This window comes from Pipistrellus kuhlii, unplaced genomic scaffold (assembly GCF_014108245.1).
Source record: "Pipistrellus kuhlii isolate mPipKuh1 unplaced genomic scaffold, mPipKuh1.p scaffold_m20_p_4, whole genome shotgun sequence".
NCBI classification, from domain to species: domain Eukaryota; kingdom Metazoa; phylum Chordata; class Mammalia; order Chiroptera; family Vespertilionidae; genus Pipistrellus; species Pipistrellus kuhlii.
In genome coordinates, this window is record NW_023425540.1 from 8,145,391 (window position 1) to 8,164,475 (window position 19,085).

At 43.1% G+C, this 19,085-nt stretch overlaps 1 protein-coding gene across 4 annotated transcripts in view; it reads left to right on the forward strand.

Moving 5' to 3' along the window:
* The window catches only part of GHR (growth hormone receptor), a 191,842-nt gene extending 177,290 nt beyond the window's left edge, over positions 1–14,552 (forward strand). For all 4 annotated transcript variants that reach the window (XM_036409455.2, XM_036409450.2, XM_036409454.2 and 1 more), the window contains 4 exons: positions 2,991–3,156; positions 5,705–5,792; positions 11,176–11,245; positions 11,571–14,552. In XM_036409455.2, the coding sequence (XP_036265348.1) occupies positions 2,991–3,156; positions 5,705–5,792; positions 11,176–11,245; positions 11,571–12,539 (1,293 nt within the window). In that variant the 3' untranslated portion in view covers positions 12,540–14,552. The remainder of the gene's footprint in view (positions 1–2,990; positions 3,157–5,704; positions 5,793–11,175; positions 11,246–11,570) is intronic.
* Positions 14,553–19,085: the final 4,533 nt, after the last annotated feature.

Here is a 19,085-nt window from a genome sequence, read left to right on the forward strand (position 1 = left end):
AGATGTATTATAAAAATACAGCCATCCTCTACTAAGCAGATTTGCAAAAATGTAAAACAATGGCATTCTTTTCACTCTGATCATGTTGTTTGGGAAAGTACAGAAATTTTTGTGAAAATGTGTTACCATAAAATCAATTTATTATTTTAATTTTAAAATTAGCACATTTTAATTTCTCTGTTTTGTTTCTAATATGGTAAATAATGATAGTATGACCCAAATCAACCAGATCTTTACGATTCACAATAATTTTTAAGAGTGTCAAAGAATCCTGAGACTGAAAAACTTGGCAAGCTAAACACAAAGTATACATCAGAGCATTAGAACTCATTCATTTTCTAATCATAGTTCCAAGCCCGAAAGACCCGGGCACATAGTCATGTCTCAGCCCCAGCACAAGTCGGCAACTTACAACTTGAGCTCTGGGTTAGGTGCACCGGAGCCTGGACTCAGTGATGCTCAGAGCTGTCTCCCAGCAAGGCCTCATCACACTCTTCATTGTACCCTGCTCCAAGGGGTCAATGAATGTTTACTTGCCTTCTATGAATGTGGTTACATATTCAAAGTATTTGTAAGATTGGTCTTTTGCAAGGGTCTCAGATAAAGTGGTAGTGAATACCAAGGGCTATTCATAAGAATCGCCCTCTCTCTGGAAGAAACTCTCAAATGGGTTATGAGCACGAATGTCCTAAGGCCATGGTCAGCAAACTGTGGCTCTAGAGCCACATGCTGCTCTTTGGCCCCTTGAGTGTGGCTCTTCCACAAAATACCATGGCCTGGGTGAGTCTATATTGAAGAAATGGCATTAGAAGAAGTTTAAGTTTAAAAATTTTGGCTCTCAAAAGAAATTTCAATTGTTGCACTGTTGATATTTGGCCCTGTTGACAAATGAGTGTGCCGACCACTGTCCTAAGGTAAAGAGGAGAGGTTTGTAAGTAGACGGGAAAGAGGCTAGTGTTTGTTGCTTAGATCAGGAATTCATGTTACCACTTGGCAATGTTGAATTTAGAATTTCTGTGCCTTTTTTTTTTGTAATTAAAAGCATTTTTGATATAAAAGTAATACTAATGACCATGTAGTTGCTTACACTGTTTACCTGCTAAACAAGTTAAGAATTGGTGGTTTCCTTTTAGGACTTAATAAGTGGCATAGAATCAATCTACAGTGTATGGGCCACCTCTTGCTCCCCCATTGTATACCTAAAATAATGAAGGCTTTGTTTGCCCCGAGAGTATTTGCAGTCTTATATAGAAATCTGAGCAGGAAAACGCAGAAGTAATATATGGTGTGTATCATCTGGCAGGGGGGTAGGGAAAGTGTCAGGAAAGACTCCTTAGAATTTCAGCAATGCTTATGCTTAGGTTTGGCCAAAAAGGCGTTCCCTCGCAGGCCGGTGGCGGAGTTCCGTTTGGCGGTGGGAGCGGTCTGAGCAGGTGGTGTGTGAGCAGATGGGATGTGGTGTGCCAGGTGTGGAGGCTGAGAGAGGATGGAGAGGAGGCATGGGTCCTATCACTGAGAGCCCCTATCTGTTTTTGTTATTAGTAAAACCTGCAAAGAAATAACATTGGTGACAGTAGCAGAGAAATTAGGGCATTAGGAATGAAAACATGGGCTTTTAAAATATTTCAAGAAAAACAATAAGTTTAATACGCAGAATTCCACCTTCAAAAAGCCTTTTAGGCATGCAACATTCCATACATTGCGAAGCTTCTCTACACGGTGCAAAATTACCATCCCCTGTCCACAGGGGAACACAGGAGAGATACTTCGTGAGTAGCAACTAACTGAGGTGAAAGGAGAATTTGTTTTAGAAACTGAAGGTCCAGCTTCTGACTTAGCAAAACAAATTAGGAGAATATTTATGTGAAAGATCTATGCTGTTGAAAAGGTGAGTGTTCCTAGCCTTTTATAAACAGGAACGGCGTGTTCTACCAGGAAATATACAAAAAGCACATACTGAGTGCTTAGTCTGAATGTTTGCCTTAGAGAACACCCTCACTGGCTGGGTCTGCTTCTGTGATGCTGGCATGATTTAAACGTGTAATAGCCTCACGGGTCCTTCTCTGGAAGGAAAAAGAACATCCTGGCCTTCAGACTTATGGGACCCTGGTGTTAATTACCAAGCGCTCCTGTGACTTTTCTTTGCAGATTTTGAATAGCACATTATTTGGGAGTGGCTTTGAACCTTCTAGAATATGCGGGTTCTGTATGTAATTGCTTTTACTAGAATTATTTGAAAGTTCAATTAAGCCCTATCCAGTTTGGCTCAATGAATAGAGCATTAGCTGTTGACAGAAGTACCCTTGGTTCGATTCCCACCAAGGGCATGTACTTTGGTTGTAGGCTCCATCCCTGATCCTGGTTAGGGAGCATACAAGTGGCAACCAATCAATAATGTATCTCTCTCACACATTGTTGTGTTTTCCTCTCTCTCTCTCTCTCTCTCTCTCTCTCTCTCTCTCTCTCTCCCTCCCTCCCCCCCGCCCTCCCCCACTCTCTCTAAAATCAATGGGAACATATCCTTGGGTGAGGATTAATAAAAAAAGAGAGAAAGTTCAAGTAAGGCAACTATAATTTTCCTAGGACCCCTTCCAATTCTTTGATCATATGAATGACTACCCAGAATTTCCAAAGGATAACTATGGTTTGTTTTTCTGTTCTTATGTTTTCATACAAAACTATGATATCACAAAGGGTAGGCAAACATACCTGTAGTCTTCTGTATAGTTCTGTCATTTTTCCATAATAATTTTATTGTGCTTTGATCTTAGGATCTCTGGGTTTATACCAAAATAAGTTTGAGGCCTGTTGTCCGTAGAACATACGATTCTTTGTAGAGTTATTTGCCTTGATCTTTCTTTAAATAGCAACCACCCAGTGCATTTTCAAAATATTACCTACTTTACAGATGAATACGGATGAACCTTGAAGAGTTTATGGCGTTGCTTGTTGGCTGTCTAACCAATAAGTCTTATGTTTTGTCTTGAAAGATGGACCCTGTGCTGTCAACATCCATTCCCGTGTACTCACTGAGACTAGATAAAGAGTACGAAGTGCGCGTGAGATGCAGACAACGAAGCTCAGAGAAGTATGGCGAGTTCAGTGAGGTCCTCTATGTCACGCTTCCTCAGATGAGCCCAGTGGCATGTGAAGAAGGTAAAAATGAAAGACTAAAGTGGCAGCTGCCGTGGCTTTTGTCGATACATAGTGATGCATTCCCTGAACTGTGTTAGGATGCTGTCCAAATCAAGACACAATGGCAGCTAATGTTAGGGTGGCCTCGAGCTCACTCTCTAGAGCAGGTATAACCCATTAAAAAGCAGGACGAGGCCGAAGGCGGTTTGGCTCAGTGGTAGAGCGTCGGTCTGCGGACTGAAAGGTCCCAGGTTCGATTCCCGTCAAGGGCATGTTCCTTGGCTGCGGGCACATCCCCAGTAGGGGGTGTGCAAGAGGCAGCTGGTCGATGTTTCTCTCTCACCGACATTTCTAGCTCTCTATCTCTCTCCCTTTCTCTCTGTTAAAAATCAATAAAATATATATTTAAAAAGCAGGACGATTTAGTGTTTGCATCCTTTAATTCAGGATAGGTGCAAGTTATAGAGGGGAAGGTGTTAAAGAGGGTTATCTCCAGATAGTCAGAATTTCAGGTGATTCTGTAATTTTTAAACTTTGCTACAGTGAGTTGTTTGCATTTGTAACCAGAAGAAAAAAAATAGTTTTCAAATATATAATGAGAAATTCTGCATCTCTAAGGCAGATGCACGATGTGGCATCTAAGAAGAAACCAAATACTGAGTCAGCACAGGCAGGTGCTGTTTGACGGTAGAAAGTTCAAGTGTGGCTTTACCTGGAGAAGTCTTTTTTTATTATTGTTGTTTAATGTATTACATAAAGTAGTACATGTATCTCCTTTTCACCCCCATACCTGGAGAACTCTTCATGAGTAAGTGGCCAGTTATGCCTGAGAATGGCCTGGAACATCGGGAGATCACGTACAAGAGAAATACAAAGATAATGAATAGGCTTCATTATAGGCTTCATGTCTTTTATACATTTATAGGTTTCATGTCTTCATGTGCTTAAAGACATGAAGCCTATAAATTCATAATAAGAGAACTCAGGTGTTGGCGTACAGGAATTAAGAAGACTGCTTGATATTAAATATATAAAATGTTATCACTCCCAAATGAGAATGGCCTATACCTCATCTCCATTAAGGACAAGGTTTACGGGCCTTGGGAGGAGCTGAGGTTTGTTAAAGAATAACCACAGGCTACAGAGAAATGAAATGTGTATTTCTATGTTTACCGTACAGGGAGAATCCATGATACCAAATAACACTTGAGTCAAAATGTCCATAACTCCATATTTTCCCCCTAAGCTCTATTTAACAGGCTTGCTGTTTCAAACAATCTGATATGATGAAATTCTGGTTCATAAAACACACTTGCCACCCGCCCTTTAAGCTTATTGAGATGGCATTTCATTCGCTTAACATAGATTATTTTAACTGACTTCTTCCATGTTATAAAAAAAGAAGAAGAAAGCAAAGCACCAGCTTTATGTTATGTTCCTGAACATGTCATTGATGTAAAACTAAAAATGCCACCGGACACAAGTGGTGTTCTCTTTCCCACTGGTTCTCCATAGCAGCCCTAATATCTCCCTGCACGATCTTAGTAAGTGAACAAGAACATTAAAATAAGGAAAGCATATTACAGGATAAAGCCTCCTTTTAATAAGGTGACGGTAAAGTAAGTACCACCTGCCCTTTTTTAATTAAAACACGGTGAACCGCCGCCAGGGCCATAAGCAGGCTGGAAACCAGCTGCCAGCACTTGTTTTTAAGGAATAAAGCAGAAATTGTACAAATCGATTTCCCAAAATCTGCCCCAGAGCTTATGAAAATCTGAAGGAGGGAACCCCCGTAGAGATCTCCTCTCCAAGGAGTTTTTGAAGGTGTGAAATGATTAGCTCTGCAAGTCTAAAAAGTTTCCTTTGCGGTTCAAACATAAAAACTCTGCCTGGCCAGCATGGCTCAGTGGTTGAGCATCAACCTATGACCCAGGAGGTCACAGTTCAATTCCTGATCAGGGCACATGTCAGGTTGCAGGCTCAATCCCCAGTAGGGGGTGTGCTGGAGGCAGCCCATCTGTGATTCTCTGTCATCATTGATGTTTCTCTCATCATTGATGTTTCTCTCTCCCCCTCCTTCCTCTATGAAATCAATATCATTTAAAAATGATAAATAAATAAAAATTCTGTCCCTGTCTTTCTGATAGATTCTTAGTCTGGAGGATAAAAACTCTCACCACCCCTTTTAAAAAAGGAAGCAAGTAGATGGTATTGAAGTAAAGTCCCATGTTGCTCAGCAGCCCTGTTTGCTAGAGCTGAAGCCTCCAGTGACACCCTGAACATACGAGACACATGCAGCAGTGTTTTCTTATAACGTGGGCTGTGCTTAAGCTGTGTGCTGTTTGTTTTGATTATTGTTTTTAATGTGAAAGGATTTCGAGACATGTTCTTGGAGCAGTACAGACCTCTATTCTAAATCGCTGTGCTCTGTTTTCAGTGGTTATCTGTGAAATCACTGACTGCTCACGAATACAAATTAGGGAATGTGTTTATGTGAAAAAAGAAAGTGCAATGTCAACTTCAGCTCTTGGTAATCCTGTGAGTGAGATATTGTTCTCCTGTGTTTCAGATTTCCGGTTTCCGTGGTTCTTAATTATTATCTTTGGAATGTTCGGGCTGACGGTGATATTTTTATTCATGTTTTCGAAGCAGCAGAGGTAAGTGTGACATAGTCTGCCATCATGTTTCTGCCCGTTGTTTGGATTTCCATGTATTTTTCCATTCGTTACTTGGTGTGTTTTCTTTTGCAAATCATGAGTGAAAATCGTAATTAACCCAAGAAAATGTCACCTCCAGCTATGTATTTACCACTTCGGTATGTGCGTCAGAGAGGCTCACAGGCTGGCCTTCTCTCTGGGACACATGTGGAACATGGAGAGCTAGGGGCTGCATGCCTGGCTATCCGCCTCCTAACAAGGCTGTTGCTCAGAGCCACCGCCTCCAAACCCCTTCGCAGTCCTGAGCAAGGTCACACGAGACCATGGGGAGCTCCGTGCCTGTGGCTGAGCTTCACACCTTCCTAATCTGATGTACAAGCAAATTGAAGTGGCAAACGAAAGCCACTGAGATACACCCATCTAATACACCCCTGGCAATTTCAAGTAATTTCAAGTTTTATTTAAATTATGTGGATACTGCCCTGGCCGGTTTGGCTCAGTGGATATAGAGTCGACCTGTGGACTGAAGGGTCCCAGGTTCAATTCCGGTCTAGGGCACATGCCTTGGTTGTGGACTTGATCCCCAGTGGGGGGCATGCAGGAGGCAGCTGATTATATGTTTCTATCTCTCCCTTTCCTTTCCTCTCTGAAATGAATAAAATTATTTTTTTTAAACTTCTACTAAATTATTTGGATACTTATTGATTTGTGATTTCAAACGCATGTGTCAACACAGCCTAAATTCTTTCTAAGTTCGGAGAGTCCTGTCTGTGTTCTCTGGGTGGTAAAAGACTCGGGTTCCAAATGTTATTCTGCCACTATGTTTGACCTGGGTGATCCCTTAACTTCTCTGGGTCTTCGTGTTCTCATGGGGATTCTGTTCAATTCTGTGACCATTAAATTTCCCTGGGGTTGTAAGATCTGTAGTTCTATGTTTCTTCCTGAAAGAAACCCGGTGCAGACTTCAAGAAATTTTCACACAACATATAGGGAAAATTACTGATCCTGATTGCTAGTGTTCTTACATCAGTGATAAGACAAATCATTGATTGGCTGCCCCAGCACACCCCACACTGGGAATTGAGCCCACAACACGGGCATGTGCCCTGACCCGGAATCAAACCATGACTTCCTGGTTCATAGGTCAATTCTCAACCACTGAGTCACCCCAGCTAGGCTAAAAAACATTTTTAGACCTTTAAGTAATTGATATGTTTAAGTAATACCAACAACAAAGAAGTCAAATTATTTTGTTGATTAATTTTAATTCATTGATCTGTACAGTTGAAGGGCTAGTTTATACAGAACTGAAGCCAATAAAACCCTGATGTATATAAAGTAATTTCCTGTTGACATTAGCTGGCGATGTTGAGTCATTGTGAAAGCTAAAAAAAAGTTAGATACTTTAAGTATAGTAGATAATAGTATTTAAAAGAAAAAATAGCACTCTCCAAAAATAGGGTTTCAGCTCTAACAGGTTTGGCTCAGTGGATAGAGTGTCGCCTGTGGGCTGAAGGATCCTGGATTTCCATTCTGGTCAAGGGCACATGCTGGTTTGTGGGCTCGATTCCCCACTAGGGGGCGTGCAGGAGGCAGCTGATCTATGATTCCCTTCATTGGTGTTTCTCTCTCTCCCTCTCCCTTCCTCTCTGAAATCAATAAAAATATTTTTTTAAATAGAATTTTAAAGTAAGTATATTAACCTCTGTCAGAAGAGTGTTTTCTATGAACGATAAAGTTTGGTCAAAACCATCAACTTGTAATAGTTTTAGAAATGGTTTTGTACTTCTAGATTTCCTGTGCCAACATAAGTGCTTCGCAGAAAAAAATTACATGTTTTCTTTCATGTGCCCATAAAATTCTTATCGTCATCTAAATTTCCATGATTTAATGAAAGTAGGAAATGGTAGACCCCACTTGTCAGCAGGTGTGGGAAGAACATGTGGTTCTAGCAATTAAAACGGTAATTAGACGGAGGTGCCTGTGAGCCTTCCCAGAGCCTGGGGCTGGGAGGCGCCTCGGGTCCTCCGAGTCTTTGCTTGAAGTTTTGAATCCCCTTCTTTTTAAAGTCAGGATAATTGAATCCACGCTCGCAAAATGTGAACTATACCTTGGATTTCAATAAGAGGATAGCAGAGTCGCAAACATAGTTTCATGCCGAGGTCATCTCCATGGTAGACTCTGTGGCTCCCACCATACAACTCGCCCCCAGCCTTGGCGCTGTTACTAATCAGAAAAAAAAAGAACAGAATCGGCCTGAAATTGCAGTTATTGGGTGTTGTTTTGATTTGGAAGTAAAGATTTCCCTACAGAGTGTTTTACAAAAATATAGAATTTTCACATAGAAATTTGTGTTCCCAGGTTGTCTTTAAAAACTGAAAGATCTAGAAGACTAGGTTGATAGGACTCCCTGGCAACATATGCCAAAGCAGGGCCCGGCTGCCCCATTTGGGAAGGGCACGCATTCTTTGGCTTGTCACCATGCCCATCTCTCCCAGTGGCATTCCCACGGCCTTGTTTCTTTCTTTCTTTTTTTCTTTATTTCTTTCTTTCTTTCTTTCTTTCTTTAATATACTTTATTGATTTTTTACAAAGAGGAAGGGAGAAAGATAGAGAGCTAGAAACGTCAATGAGAGAGAAACATCAACCAGCTGCCTCTTGCACACCCCCTACCGGGGATGTGCCCGCAACCAACGTACATGCCCCTGACCGGAATCAAACCTGGGACCTTTCAGTCTACAGACGGATGCTCTACCACTGAGCCAAACCGGTTTCGGCCCCACGGCCTTGTTTCATTCACAGGCAGGACATTCTATGACATCCTGGGCCACAGGATTGGGCACAGAATTGGGCACCCTGGCATCAGGTCAACCGCAGCTCCTAAGAATCTAACTGCCAACACGTGCTTCCGCGTGCCAGCCTCTTCACAACAGAGAGGCACGCATAAAAACCAAGCGCTGGACGTTTGGGGCTCTGTGCTGCCTCTGATTAGGGTTCTGGTACGTTTCTGTATGTTTCAAACATTGGAAACAGCCATGTAGAGATGCAGGACCGAACAAGAGCAGCACCACAGGGGCAAAGGCCGCGTGCTGCCGGGTGGTTTAGATTTGAGCCCGGCTGTGCCAAATATTAGTGCATGACTTGAACACCTGCCCTAAGCCCCTGGATCAGAATGCCACCACCCACCCTGGCAGTTGTCAGGACTGCACGGAATGTTCAGTGTTATAAAGGGCCGAATGCTGAGTGCCCAGGCCCTCCGGGTCATGCAGTCTCTGTCATAGCCAATGCAGCCACAGATAGTATAAATATGACTGTGTTCCAGTAAAACTTTATTTATAAAAACAGAGGGCATGTGGCGATGGAAGACGATTTAACTTTGGATGGGGGGCACACAGTGCAATATGCAGATCTCGTCACAGAAATCTACACTGAAACTTTGTGATCCTATCAACCAACATCATCCCCATAAACGTAATTAAAAAAAAAAAAACTATAAAGAAAACAGGAAAAGCAGACTAGGTTCACCCAGGGGCCATAACTTGCCGACCCACAGTTTAGTGCAAGATGTATCCATCAGTACCTGCTTTCTCAGAGGCATTCAAAACATGGTAGTTATCATTAATAATTTATGTTCTTTATCTTGTATTCATCAGTAACAGCTGGCTTTCATACTTGCCCCACTGAGTAATCCTAATGGAGGCTAGTCAAAACAACTAATAAAATGGAATTTGATTTATCCCTTCAGTTAGGTAAAAAAATAAATAAATAAATAAATAAATAAATAAGCAATGGAAAGGAAATATTCAGAAAAGGAGCTCCCTGTGGAATAGACGAAGCTGTGCATTCACATTGAGTGGAATATCAGCTGAAAATCAAAGTCAGGCTGCCATTCCTGCCCAGTGGTAACATCTCTGACACTTGGGTTTTTTTTAAATGATAAAATGAGTTGGTTGGAATTTTTAATCTCTGAGTTTTATTCTAGAGCTACAATGTTGATTTTAAAACAAACTCTAGCGTCTCAGTGGATAGAACATTGGCCTGAGGACCGAAGGGTCCTGGGTTCAATTCCAATCAAAGATACGTACTTCAGGTGCAAGCTCCTCCCCGGCCCAGGCCCTGGTCAGGAGGCAACCAATCAATGTGTTTCTCTCCTCACATCAATATTTTTCTATGTCTTTCCCTCTCTCTAAAAAATCAATGGAACCGAGACCAGTTTGGCTCAGTGGGTAGAGCGTCGGCCTGCAGGTTCAGTTCCGGTCAAGGGTATATACCTTGGTTGCGGGCACATCCCCAGTAGGGGGTGTGTAAGAGGCAGCTGATCCATGATTCTCTCTCATCGATGTTTCTAGCTCTCTATCCCTCTCTCTTCCTCTCTGTAAAAAAATCAATAATACATATATGTGTGTGTGTGTGTGTGTGTGTGTGTGTGTGTGTGTTAAATCAATGGAAAAATATCTTAGGGTAAGGAAAAAAAAAAACCGCCAGTTACACTAGTAACAAAACAGATAAATGATTTATTCAAATCTACTTAAGAAATGTTTGTTGAGCATTGCTTAGGTGCCAAGAATAGTCCTAAGTGCCAGTGATACAGTAAGGCACAAAACAGGCAGCATAGATATTGGAATGAATCATGGTAAAAAAAAAAAATACATACATATATATATATATATATATATATATATATATATATATATATATATATATATTTGGAACAGAAAATTTAACTGCATCATAGAATTGTGTGTGTAAATCAATACAGATTAGTTAGAAATAGTTCAAACGTAGTCTGCCCCAACTGAAATGACCCCTGCAGTGACTCTGAGCCCTGCAGTGACTCTGTGTTAATGAGGTCATTTTGTATAATCTCATAATTGATGTGAGTCCACCCTAATTTGGCTCCATGTGGATTGGCGATCCCTTCCTTCCTTCCTTCTTTCCTTCCTTCCTGCCTCCCTCCCCCTCTGCCTCTCTCCCTCTCTGTCCCTGCCTGCCTTTTCTCTGCAAATTACTGGTGTGAAGTGCTTTGACATTACCTTCCTTATAACTGAAATGGAAATTGGCTTTAGCTGGAATCAAATTTCTCACTCCCAAATGCTGGCTGTCAATAAAAGGCATTAGGGAAAAAAGATTACAGGAAAGCCATGTTTTATTTAAATTGACTTCAGATAGGAGCTTTTTGTTGTTATTGTTTTGTTCTTTTTTTCTTCCAGCGTTTTTCATCATTTTTACTGCTTACTATTTTTGTGCTCTTTCTCATGTTCCACTTATAAAGGAGTAGGATATTTGAAATAAGTAATAGCACCGCCACTTATTTCTATCTTTTGAAATAAGAAAAGGTACAACTTTTAAGATATATCGTACCAAAATTTTAATTGTCTTCAAGGATTAAGATGCTGATTCTGCCCCCGGTTCCGGTTCCAAAGATTAAAGGAATTGATCCAGGTCTCTTCAAGGTAATTAATAAATTATCTAAGTTATAGATAACACTAATTGAATGATATCTGTAGAACGTTGTCTTGTGTTGAGAGCTTTTGCAAGCTACATGTAACACATTCCATTCTTTATACCTCTTCTAGAGAGAAAAAAAATTAATATTACATCTTCTAAAATGATGTCTTGTATATTTAAAAGTTCTTCACTAGGATGTATTTTTATTATGTAGCTCTGTTACTAATGCCTTTATTATAGCCATAGTTATTCTCTTTATGTTATTTATTAACTCACTTACCCACTGTGAGTGTCTTTCCATTAGATCTTCATTTCCTCTCTGTTTCCTAGGAAGGAAAATTGGAAGAGGTGAACACAATCTTAGCCATCCATGACAACTACAAGCCTGAATTCTACAATGATGACTCCTGGGTTGAATTCATTGAGCTAGACATTGACGACCCGGATGAGAAGACTGAAGGGTCGGACACGGACAGACTGCTCAGCCATGACTGTGAGAAATTACTCAGCATCCTGGGGGCGAAGGACGACGACTCGGGCCGGACCAGCTGCTACGACCCTGACCTTCTGGAGGCCGACCTCCATGCCGGTGACGTGCGTGACGCCACCTCAGAGGTCGCTCAGCCACAGAGGTTAAAAGGGGAAGCGGATCTCTTGTGCCTTGACGTGAAGAATCCAAACAACCCGCCTTGCAGGGATGCCCCCCCTGCGGCTCCGGAGCCCAGCGTCCTGCTGGCAGAGGAGAGCAAAGCCAGACCACTTCTTCTCGGGGACACCGAGTCAGCCCACCACGCTGCCCACGCCCTGCTCCACAGTCCCAGTCCACTGGCCAACATTGACTTCTACGCCCAGGTGAGCGACATCACGCCGGCAGGGAGTGTGGTCCTGTCCCCGGGCCAGAAGAGCAAGGCAGGGGTAACCCAGGGCGACGCGCATCCCGACCTGGTCCCCTGCCAGGCCAGCCTCATCGCGGACAGCGCCTACTTCTGCGAGGCGGACGCCAAAAAGTGCATCCCCGTGGCCCCTCACGTGGAGGCGGCAGCCCGCGGAGAGCCGAGCTTTAGCCAGGAGGACATTTACATCACCACGGAAAGCCTTACCACTACTGCCCGGAGGTCTGGGACAGCGGGGCCGGCCCCGGGCCCGGCGATGCCCGTCCCTGACTATACCTCCATCCACATCGTCCAGTCTCCGCAGGGCCTGGTCCTCAACGCCACTGCCTTGCCCCGGCCCGACAAGGAGTTCCTGTCGGCGTGTGGCTACGTGAGCACAGACCAGCTCAACAACATCATGCCGTAGCCTCTTGGAGGATTTCATGGCCAAGAGAGGGCTGGGGCATAAATGCTTAAACCAAAACCATGTTTAAACCTTCTGTGGCGGTTGTTGTGGGGGGAGGGTGGGGAGAGAGTGTGGATTCTAAATGCCTTTTCCTGAAATGTGGAAACATGATATTAAAAAAAGAAGAAGAGAAACAATCAGATAGATACCCCCCTTGTGAACTGTAAATACTTCTCAAGATTCGTCTCCACGACTGTTCCGTGGCCGTGGCCGTCTTGTGTTGTGGGTGTTCGTTGTGTGAGGCTGCACTTCGAGTGGCTGTGTCGTTAACGTGAAGTGAATCACGCTTTCTTTTGACAAAGTGGAGAATCGGGTGGCTTTTGCAGTTCAGGAAACTCGAATGCGAATTAAAGCACAGGCTACTTTTTTTTTTTTTTACGTGATTGGGAACTAACATTATAAGCAAGAGAACAAAAAATAAATAGTTTGGATATGGAAATTTTATTTTGACATAACACTGATAAAGATATTTTTAATAATTTACACTTCAAGCATGGCTGTTTTTTACGACACTGCCCGCCGTGTCCCGAAGGTCACGGGGACCCATCGGAAGAATGTAGCGGCTACCGTCGGAGGCTGACCTGATGCTTGGGTCCATGCACCTGATGAAAGCAAATCAACAAGTCGGTTTTTTTTGACAAAGCCCTTTTGATACCTCCCCAAACTCCTTGAACATGTCTGCAATGATGGTAGTTACCTACATCATTGGGACATGCTGGTCCGAGCTGAATTTTTAAACAAACAGGTGTTCATGTAGAAAACTTGAAAATGTTTGCACAGGCCACCTTACCGTGAACCAAAAAAAAATCCAAACAAAAACCCCTCCCTTGCTCACATTTCGGCTGGTGTCGGAGCACCCCGTAGTAGAAGTAGGACTTGAAGCTGGTTCACACTGAGGAGGGGGAAGGAAAGCCTAGCATCTGGGCAGCGGGCTGCCCTCAGGCACAGCTGGGTTCTCTTCCCCGGGTACCTACGAAGGGAATAGGTACAGGAAGCACTTTGTACGTCGAGGCAGGTCGCAATGAAGCTCACCGCATCCAGTGGTAAGACGGGTGAGGAGTAGGTGTCTGTTTCGCAGATGATGGCCAGACACACGCTCGTTAATTATGTGAACGAGAAACAAGGTGTGAAATCCCCACAGAGAATCCCCAGCTTCTTCGAGCCAATCACAGAAACCGCCTTCCTCACTAAGCCTTGTATAGGATTAATTTAAAATAGTAAACGAGGCTTCGTCGTTTTTATTTCCCCTCTGAGTGCAATGATTGGCCTCATGGCAGGGTGTCTGAAGAAAAACTAGGGGCCTGCGTAATTTATGAATTATTGTTCAATCCCTTAGTAGCTTAAGCATCCTTTTTAGGAGCACTGGGATGGCTCCCAAAAAGTTTATAAAAAGAGAGAGAGAGAGAGAAGGATCTTATCTCAATGAAGAATACTTCTCACTTTAAGTATTTTTTTAAAAGGTGAATAAAACTTTAACGTTAGCTTTAACTTCAGTAGTATTTGCCATTTAGCTCAGACCTTTTTAGGAAGTAAGCCTAATGGTTGGTAATTTTAAATCCCCTCTTTCTCGCAAGGACAGGGAAAGGCTGGAATTGGGTGTTTAAAGTTCAACATGTTACTTTGTAATAGATGTTTCATAGGTTTTTCTGCTACCTTGCTGCTATGGTTTTCGATAAGAGCTGCATAATTTAGTTTCATATAAATTTCATGGATGTAGAGCCTAATTCAACTTAAAAACTGTGTGTTTGGGAAAACTATCTTGCTATTTCACAATAGGCTGACAACATTTCTATCACCAAAAAAAATAGCTAAATACCTCAATCAGTCTCAGAATGTCGTTTTGGTACTTTGCTGGCCACACAAGCCATTATTCACTAGTATGACTAGTTGTGTCCTGCAGTTTATATTTAACTTCCTTTATTGTCTGTGGATTTTTTTCCTTCAAAGTTGAATAAATTTATTTTCTTGGATTCATGATGGTATGCTTCTCTTGTCGACCCCACGTGAAAAGCATCCTTTTACCCAGGCTGCGAGTTCTCATTGCAAGGGGCTCTGAGCATGGTTGGTGTAAACACACCGGTGTCAGGATGGTGCCGTTCCGTGGTTAGTACCAACTCAGGGACCTGGCGGTCAGGGTTCAATTCCCAGTCAGGGCTCCATGCCCAACAGGGACTGTGCAGGAGGCGGCCAATGGATGGTTCTCATCATTGATGTTTTCATCTCTCCCCCCCCCCCTTTCTCTGAAATCAACAAAAACAGATTTTAAGACAATAAAAAAATAAGACACATTAGCAATGGGCGTGGGGATTTTTGTTCTGTGCTGGACACATCGCTGCAGGGGAGGCAGCCCTGGCCTCTCTGTGAGGGATCAGGAACCCCACTCAATCATGCTGGCCTGGGGCTCTGTGCTCTCGGGGGCTCCCAAGCTGTGTGTGTCATTGCGGTTTGCATGATGTGTGTGTGAGCAGAGAGTGGGGCGCGGGCGAAAAAAATCAGCTCTCCCAGACCAGTCACACATCAACTACCTGTCACCAGGGGAAGCAGACAGCGGTCAGGCCAGAGGGAGGCAGGAGGCCAGGAGCCTGAGAGCAGTGGAGGCAGGAGACTGGCTCCTCCCAGGAGGCACCAGCTACTTCCTGCTAAGCCACAGCCTCATGGTGCAGGCCAGGTCCTGGGGGCTGGAGTCCGACGGCTCTGAGAAGGCCGAGGAACAATCCGTCATTGCTTCAGCAAGTGGGGTGCAAGCTGCCACGACTTTTCACAACCGCAGAGGGTTTGCATTCAATACAGAAAGAGCGTTCTCTACCTTAGGAGCCTCCCTTTCCTGTTTTCTCATTTAGAAAATGTCTCTTCTGCCACTGCTCATTTGGAAATAAACACACCCGGGGACTCTAGGGAGTCAGGAGTGAAGGCAAAGAAAGTCCCGCCCATTCCATGGACTGAAACGGCACATCCTTCCTATTCCAGAAGGTTCATGTCACGCTGAAGAGGGTCACACAGGTGTTCCTGAGTTTAAACTTCTCGACACACGAACGCTGACATCTGTTTGGATGTTGCAATATTTACTTATGGGCCTAGTTTCACACCAAAATACTCAGTGTCTTTTTGTGTCACTAGATGTTGCTTAAAACCTAACTCAAGTTCCCACATAATGTGCCCCATCGCCCTCGCAGGCTCCTGTTTCAGAGCTGAGTGTGAAGGGCACAGCTTCTGAAAAGGAACTTGGACTTGGCTGAACACTCAAGCTCTGCTCCCGTAGACATCGAAAAAGAGTATTATGTCAACCATGTTACGTAGGCAAAATTGCTCGTGTTTAAAATGATCTCTGACTGGCAACTGCGTCAGGATGAGAGAAGCTCCGCATACCTGGAGATACGCCATGGTTGGGACTTGAGTGTGGTGACCTGTAACTGAACATGTCCCCCATGGGGACCCTGGAAGCAATGCCTGTGGGGTTGCAACAAGAGCTGTTGGCTGCAATGAGACATAGAACTTCTAAGCCCAATAGAACTTCTTCTTTGCTCCAGAGCTATCAGGCGGGGTGGAGGGGAAAGAAAACACCAGACAGCTGTATAAACAACCTGCGTGGACTGTTGCCATGACTACAGCTGTAGAGCAGAAAGCCTGGTGCTGCCCTGTGCCGCCACCTTCCTGCCCTGCATCCTCCTGAGTAGACTGGGGCCATCTGTGGTCTGTGGTTGTCTGGGGGATGTTTACTTGAACGTAAGGAGACCCCTCCTGTGGATACAGCAGGAGACACGGCCGCTCCTGGAACAAAGTGTGTGCCCTCCCTTCTCTGTCCTTGCTCATGCCCCACCCCCACCCCACCAGCTCCTGCTTACAGTCCTGCCTGTTGGCATTCACCTCGTCCTTCATGGCGCAGCTCAGAGGTCTCCTTCATGAAGCCCCCCTGATTCCTGCCAACCTTAAGGGATCAGTCCCTCCTCGGAACCACTCACTCTGATGTTAGCTCACCCAACAATGCCTCGGTTGAGTCTGCTAACATGGATTCTGGGACATACCTATTCCCTAAAATGTTCTTAAATGAGGGATTCTGTGATTGGCTAAGTTTGAAAAACACCTCATGCTACACTTCCCTCTGGGAGAGCCAGAGTGCCTGCTGACACTTTAAACTAAAGCATCTACAGTTAAAGAAGAAGAAGAAAAACACCTGATTAAACTTAATATCATTTTCCCCATTTACTTAACAATGAAAAAATACCGTAAAGGAGTACCCACTATTATATCTATTCACACTTGGGAAAAGCTGCTCTAATTAGACCAGTAGGCTTGGCACAAAGCAAAGTTACTCTAAATTTCAGGTGAATGTGAATCTGAACAAAGTATCTTATGTAATACCATTAAACTTAGCTTTCACAATACAAGTTCCTCAAAAATGAAAAGCAAAAGGAAACAAAATAAAAACAAACTGGAATACATCAAACTAAAAGGTTTTTGCACAGCGAAGGAAAACATCAACAAAACGAAAAGACAACCCACTGAAGGGGAGGAGATATTGGCCAATGGTACATCTAATAAAGGATTAGTATCCAAAATATATAAGGAACTGATACAACTTATCACACAAAAACAAACCAATTTGATTCTTTAAAAAAAAAATAGGCAGAGAACTTAAATAAAAATTTCTCCAAAGATGACATATAAATGACAACAAACATATGAAAAGATGCTCAACTTCACTAATCATCATGGAAACATAAAAGCACACTGATATATCACCCCACACCTGTCAGAATATCTATCATCAATAAATCAACAAATAACAAGTGTTGGCAAGGATGTGGAGAAAAGGGAACCCTTGTGCACTATTGATGGGAATGCAAATTGGTGCAACTACTTTGGAAAGCAGTATGGAACTACCTCCAAAAAAATAAAAATAAAACTGCCTTATGAACCAGAATTTCTTCTGGTTATTTAGCAAAGAAATTCAAAACACCAATTCAAAAAGATGGATGTTCCCCCTGTGTTCTTTGCAGCATTATTTACAACAGCCAAACTATAAAAGCAACACAAGTATCCATCAATGGATAAAGAAGATGTGGTACATATGTATATACAATGGAATATTGCTGACCCATAAAAAAGAATGAAATCTTTCTATCTCAGTCATGAATGGACCCAGAGGGTGTTATGCTAAGAGAAATAAGTCAGACAAAGACAATTATCATCTGATTTCACTTATATATGAAATCTAAAATAAAATAAATAAAAAAACAAAAAAAAAAACAGAAACAAACTTACAGAAACAGAGAACAAATTGATGCTTACCATATGGGAGGGCAGTCGGAGGACTGGGTGAAGAAAGTGAAGGAATTAATATGTACAAATTGGCACTTGTAAAAATGGTCACATGGATGTAATGAACAGTATAGAGAATATAGTTAACTGGAGACCCAGTGCATGGATTCATGTGCCTTCTCACAATCCGGGACCCCTTGGGGGATGTCAGACTGCTGGTTTCAGTCCAATCCCCGCAGGTCAGGCTGACGGACCCCACCGGTGCATGAATCCATGCTCCAGGCCTCTAGTATGTATATAAGATCTTTAATTAATTTCTTCCTACCCTTCCCCTTTCCCTTTTCCCTCTGAGATTCATCAGTCTGCTCCATGTTCCTATGCCTATGCATTGAGTGTCGGCCCCTGGTGGTCAGTGCACATCACAGCTAGTGATTGAACAGTCCCTTAGATTTTTATATATATAGATAATATTGTAACATATATAGTGCCAGGTGAGTTCTAGACTTATCAAGGTGATGACTTCATAAGTTATGTAAATATCTAATTACTATGTTGTACACATAGTGAAATTAATATAATATTGTGTCAGCTGTAAGGGAATTTTTTTAGTTATCTATAATAATAAAACCATAATATGCAAATGGACCAAAAGGCCAAACAGCAAAATGATCATCCAGAGACCACCCTATGATATGACTGGCATCAGGCCAGCCAAGGAGGGTGCTATGCGATTGGTCCAGGGGCCCTGCCATCGCCCCATGATCACCCCACAGAGGGAGGCCCAGGCCATCGGCTATTGGGGCAATTAATGGGGGGAAGGGGAAGGTGCTCTGTGATCACTCCAAAGAGAGAGGCCCACCCTCTATGGGACAATCAATCAGCAGGCTTGGTGGAACTGAGGAACCGGGGGAGTGTGGCAGCAGACAGGGGCAATGCCAGGCCAAGGCAAGGGAGGGGGGGGGGGCGGGCTGCAAAGCTGGCAGCTGGGGCTGTGAAGGCCTACCCTTGCATGAATTTTGTGTATGGGACCTCTAGAAACAGATAAAATAAAAGGCAAAGCAAACTCAGTCTCATTCAGTCAGTGCTCGGTACATTCTGAACTCGGAGACATGCTTACTCGCTCTTCATGTTGTAGAGGAAATTTGTTGTGAAGCTACAGAATATGTATCTGTTTCGCCTGAACAAAAATAATATGGCCCTTACTGCTGTCTGCTGAGGTTTAAAAAATAAAATCACCCAGACAAAACT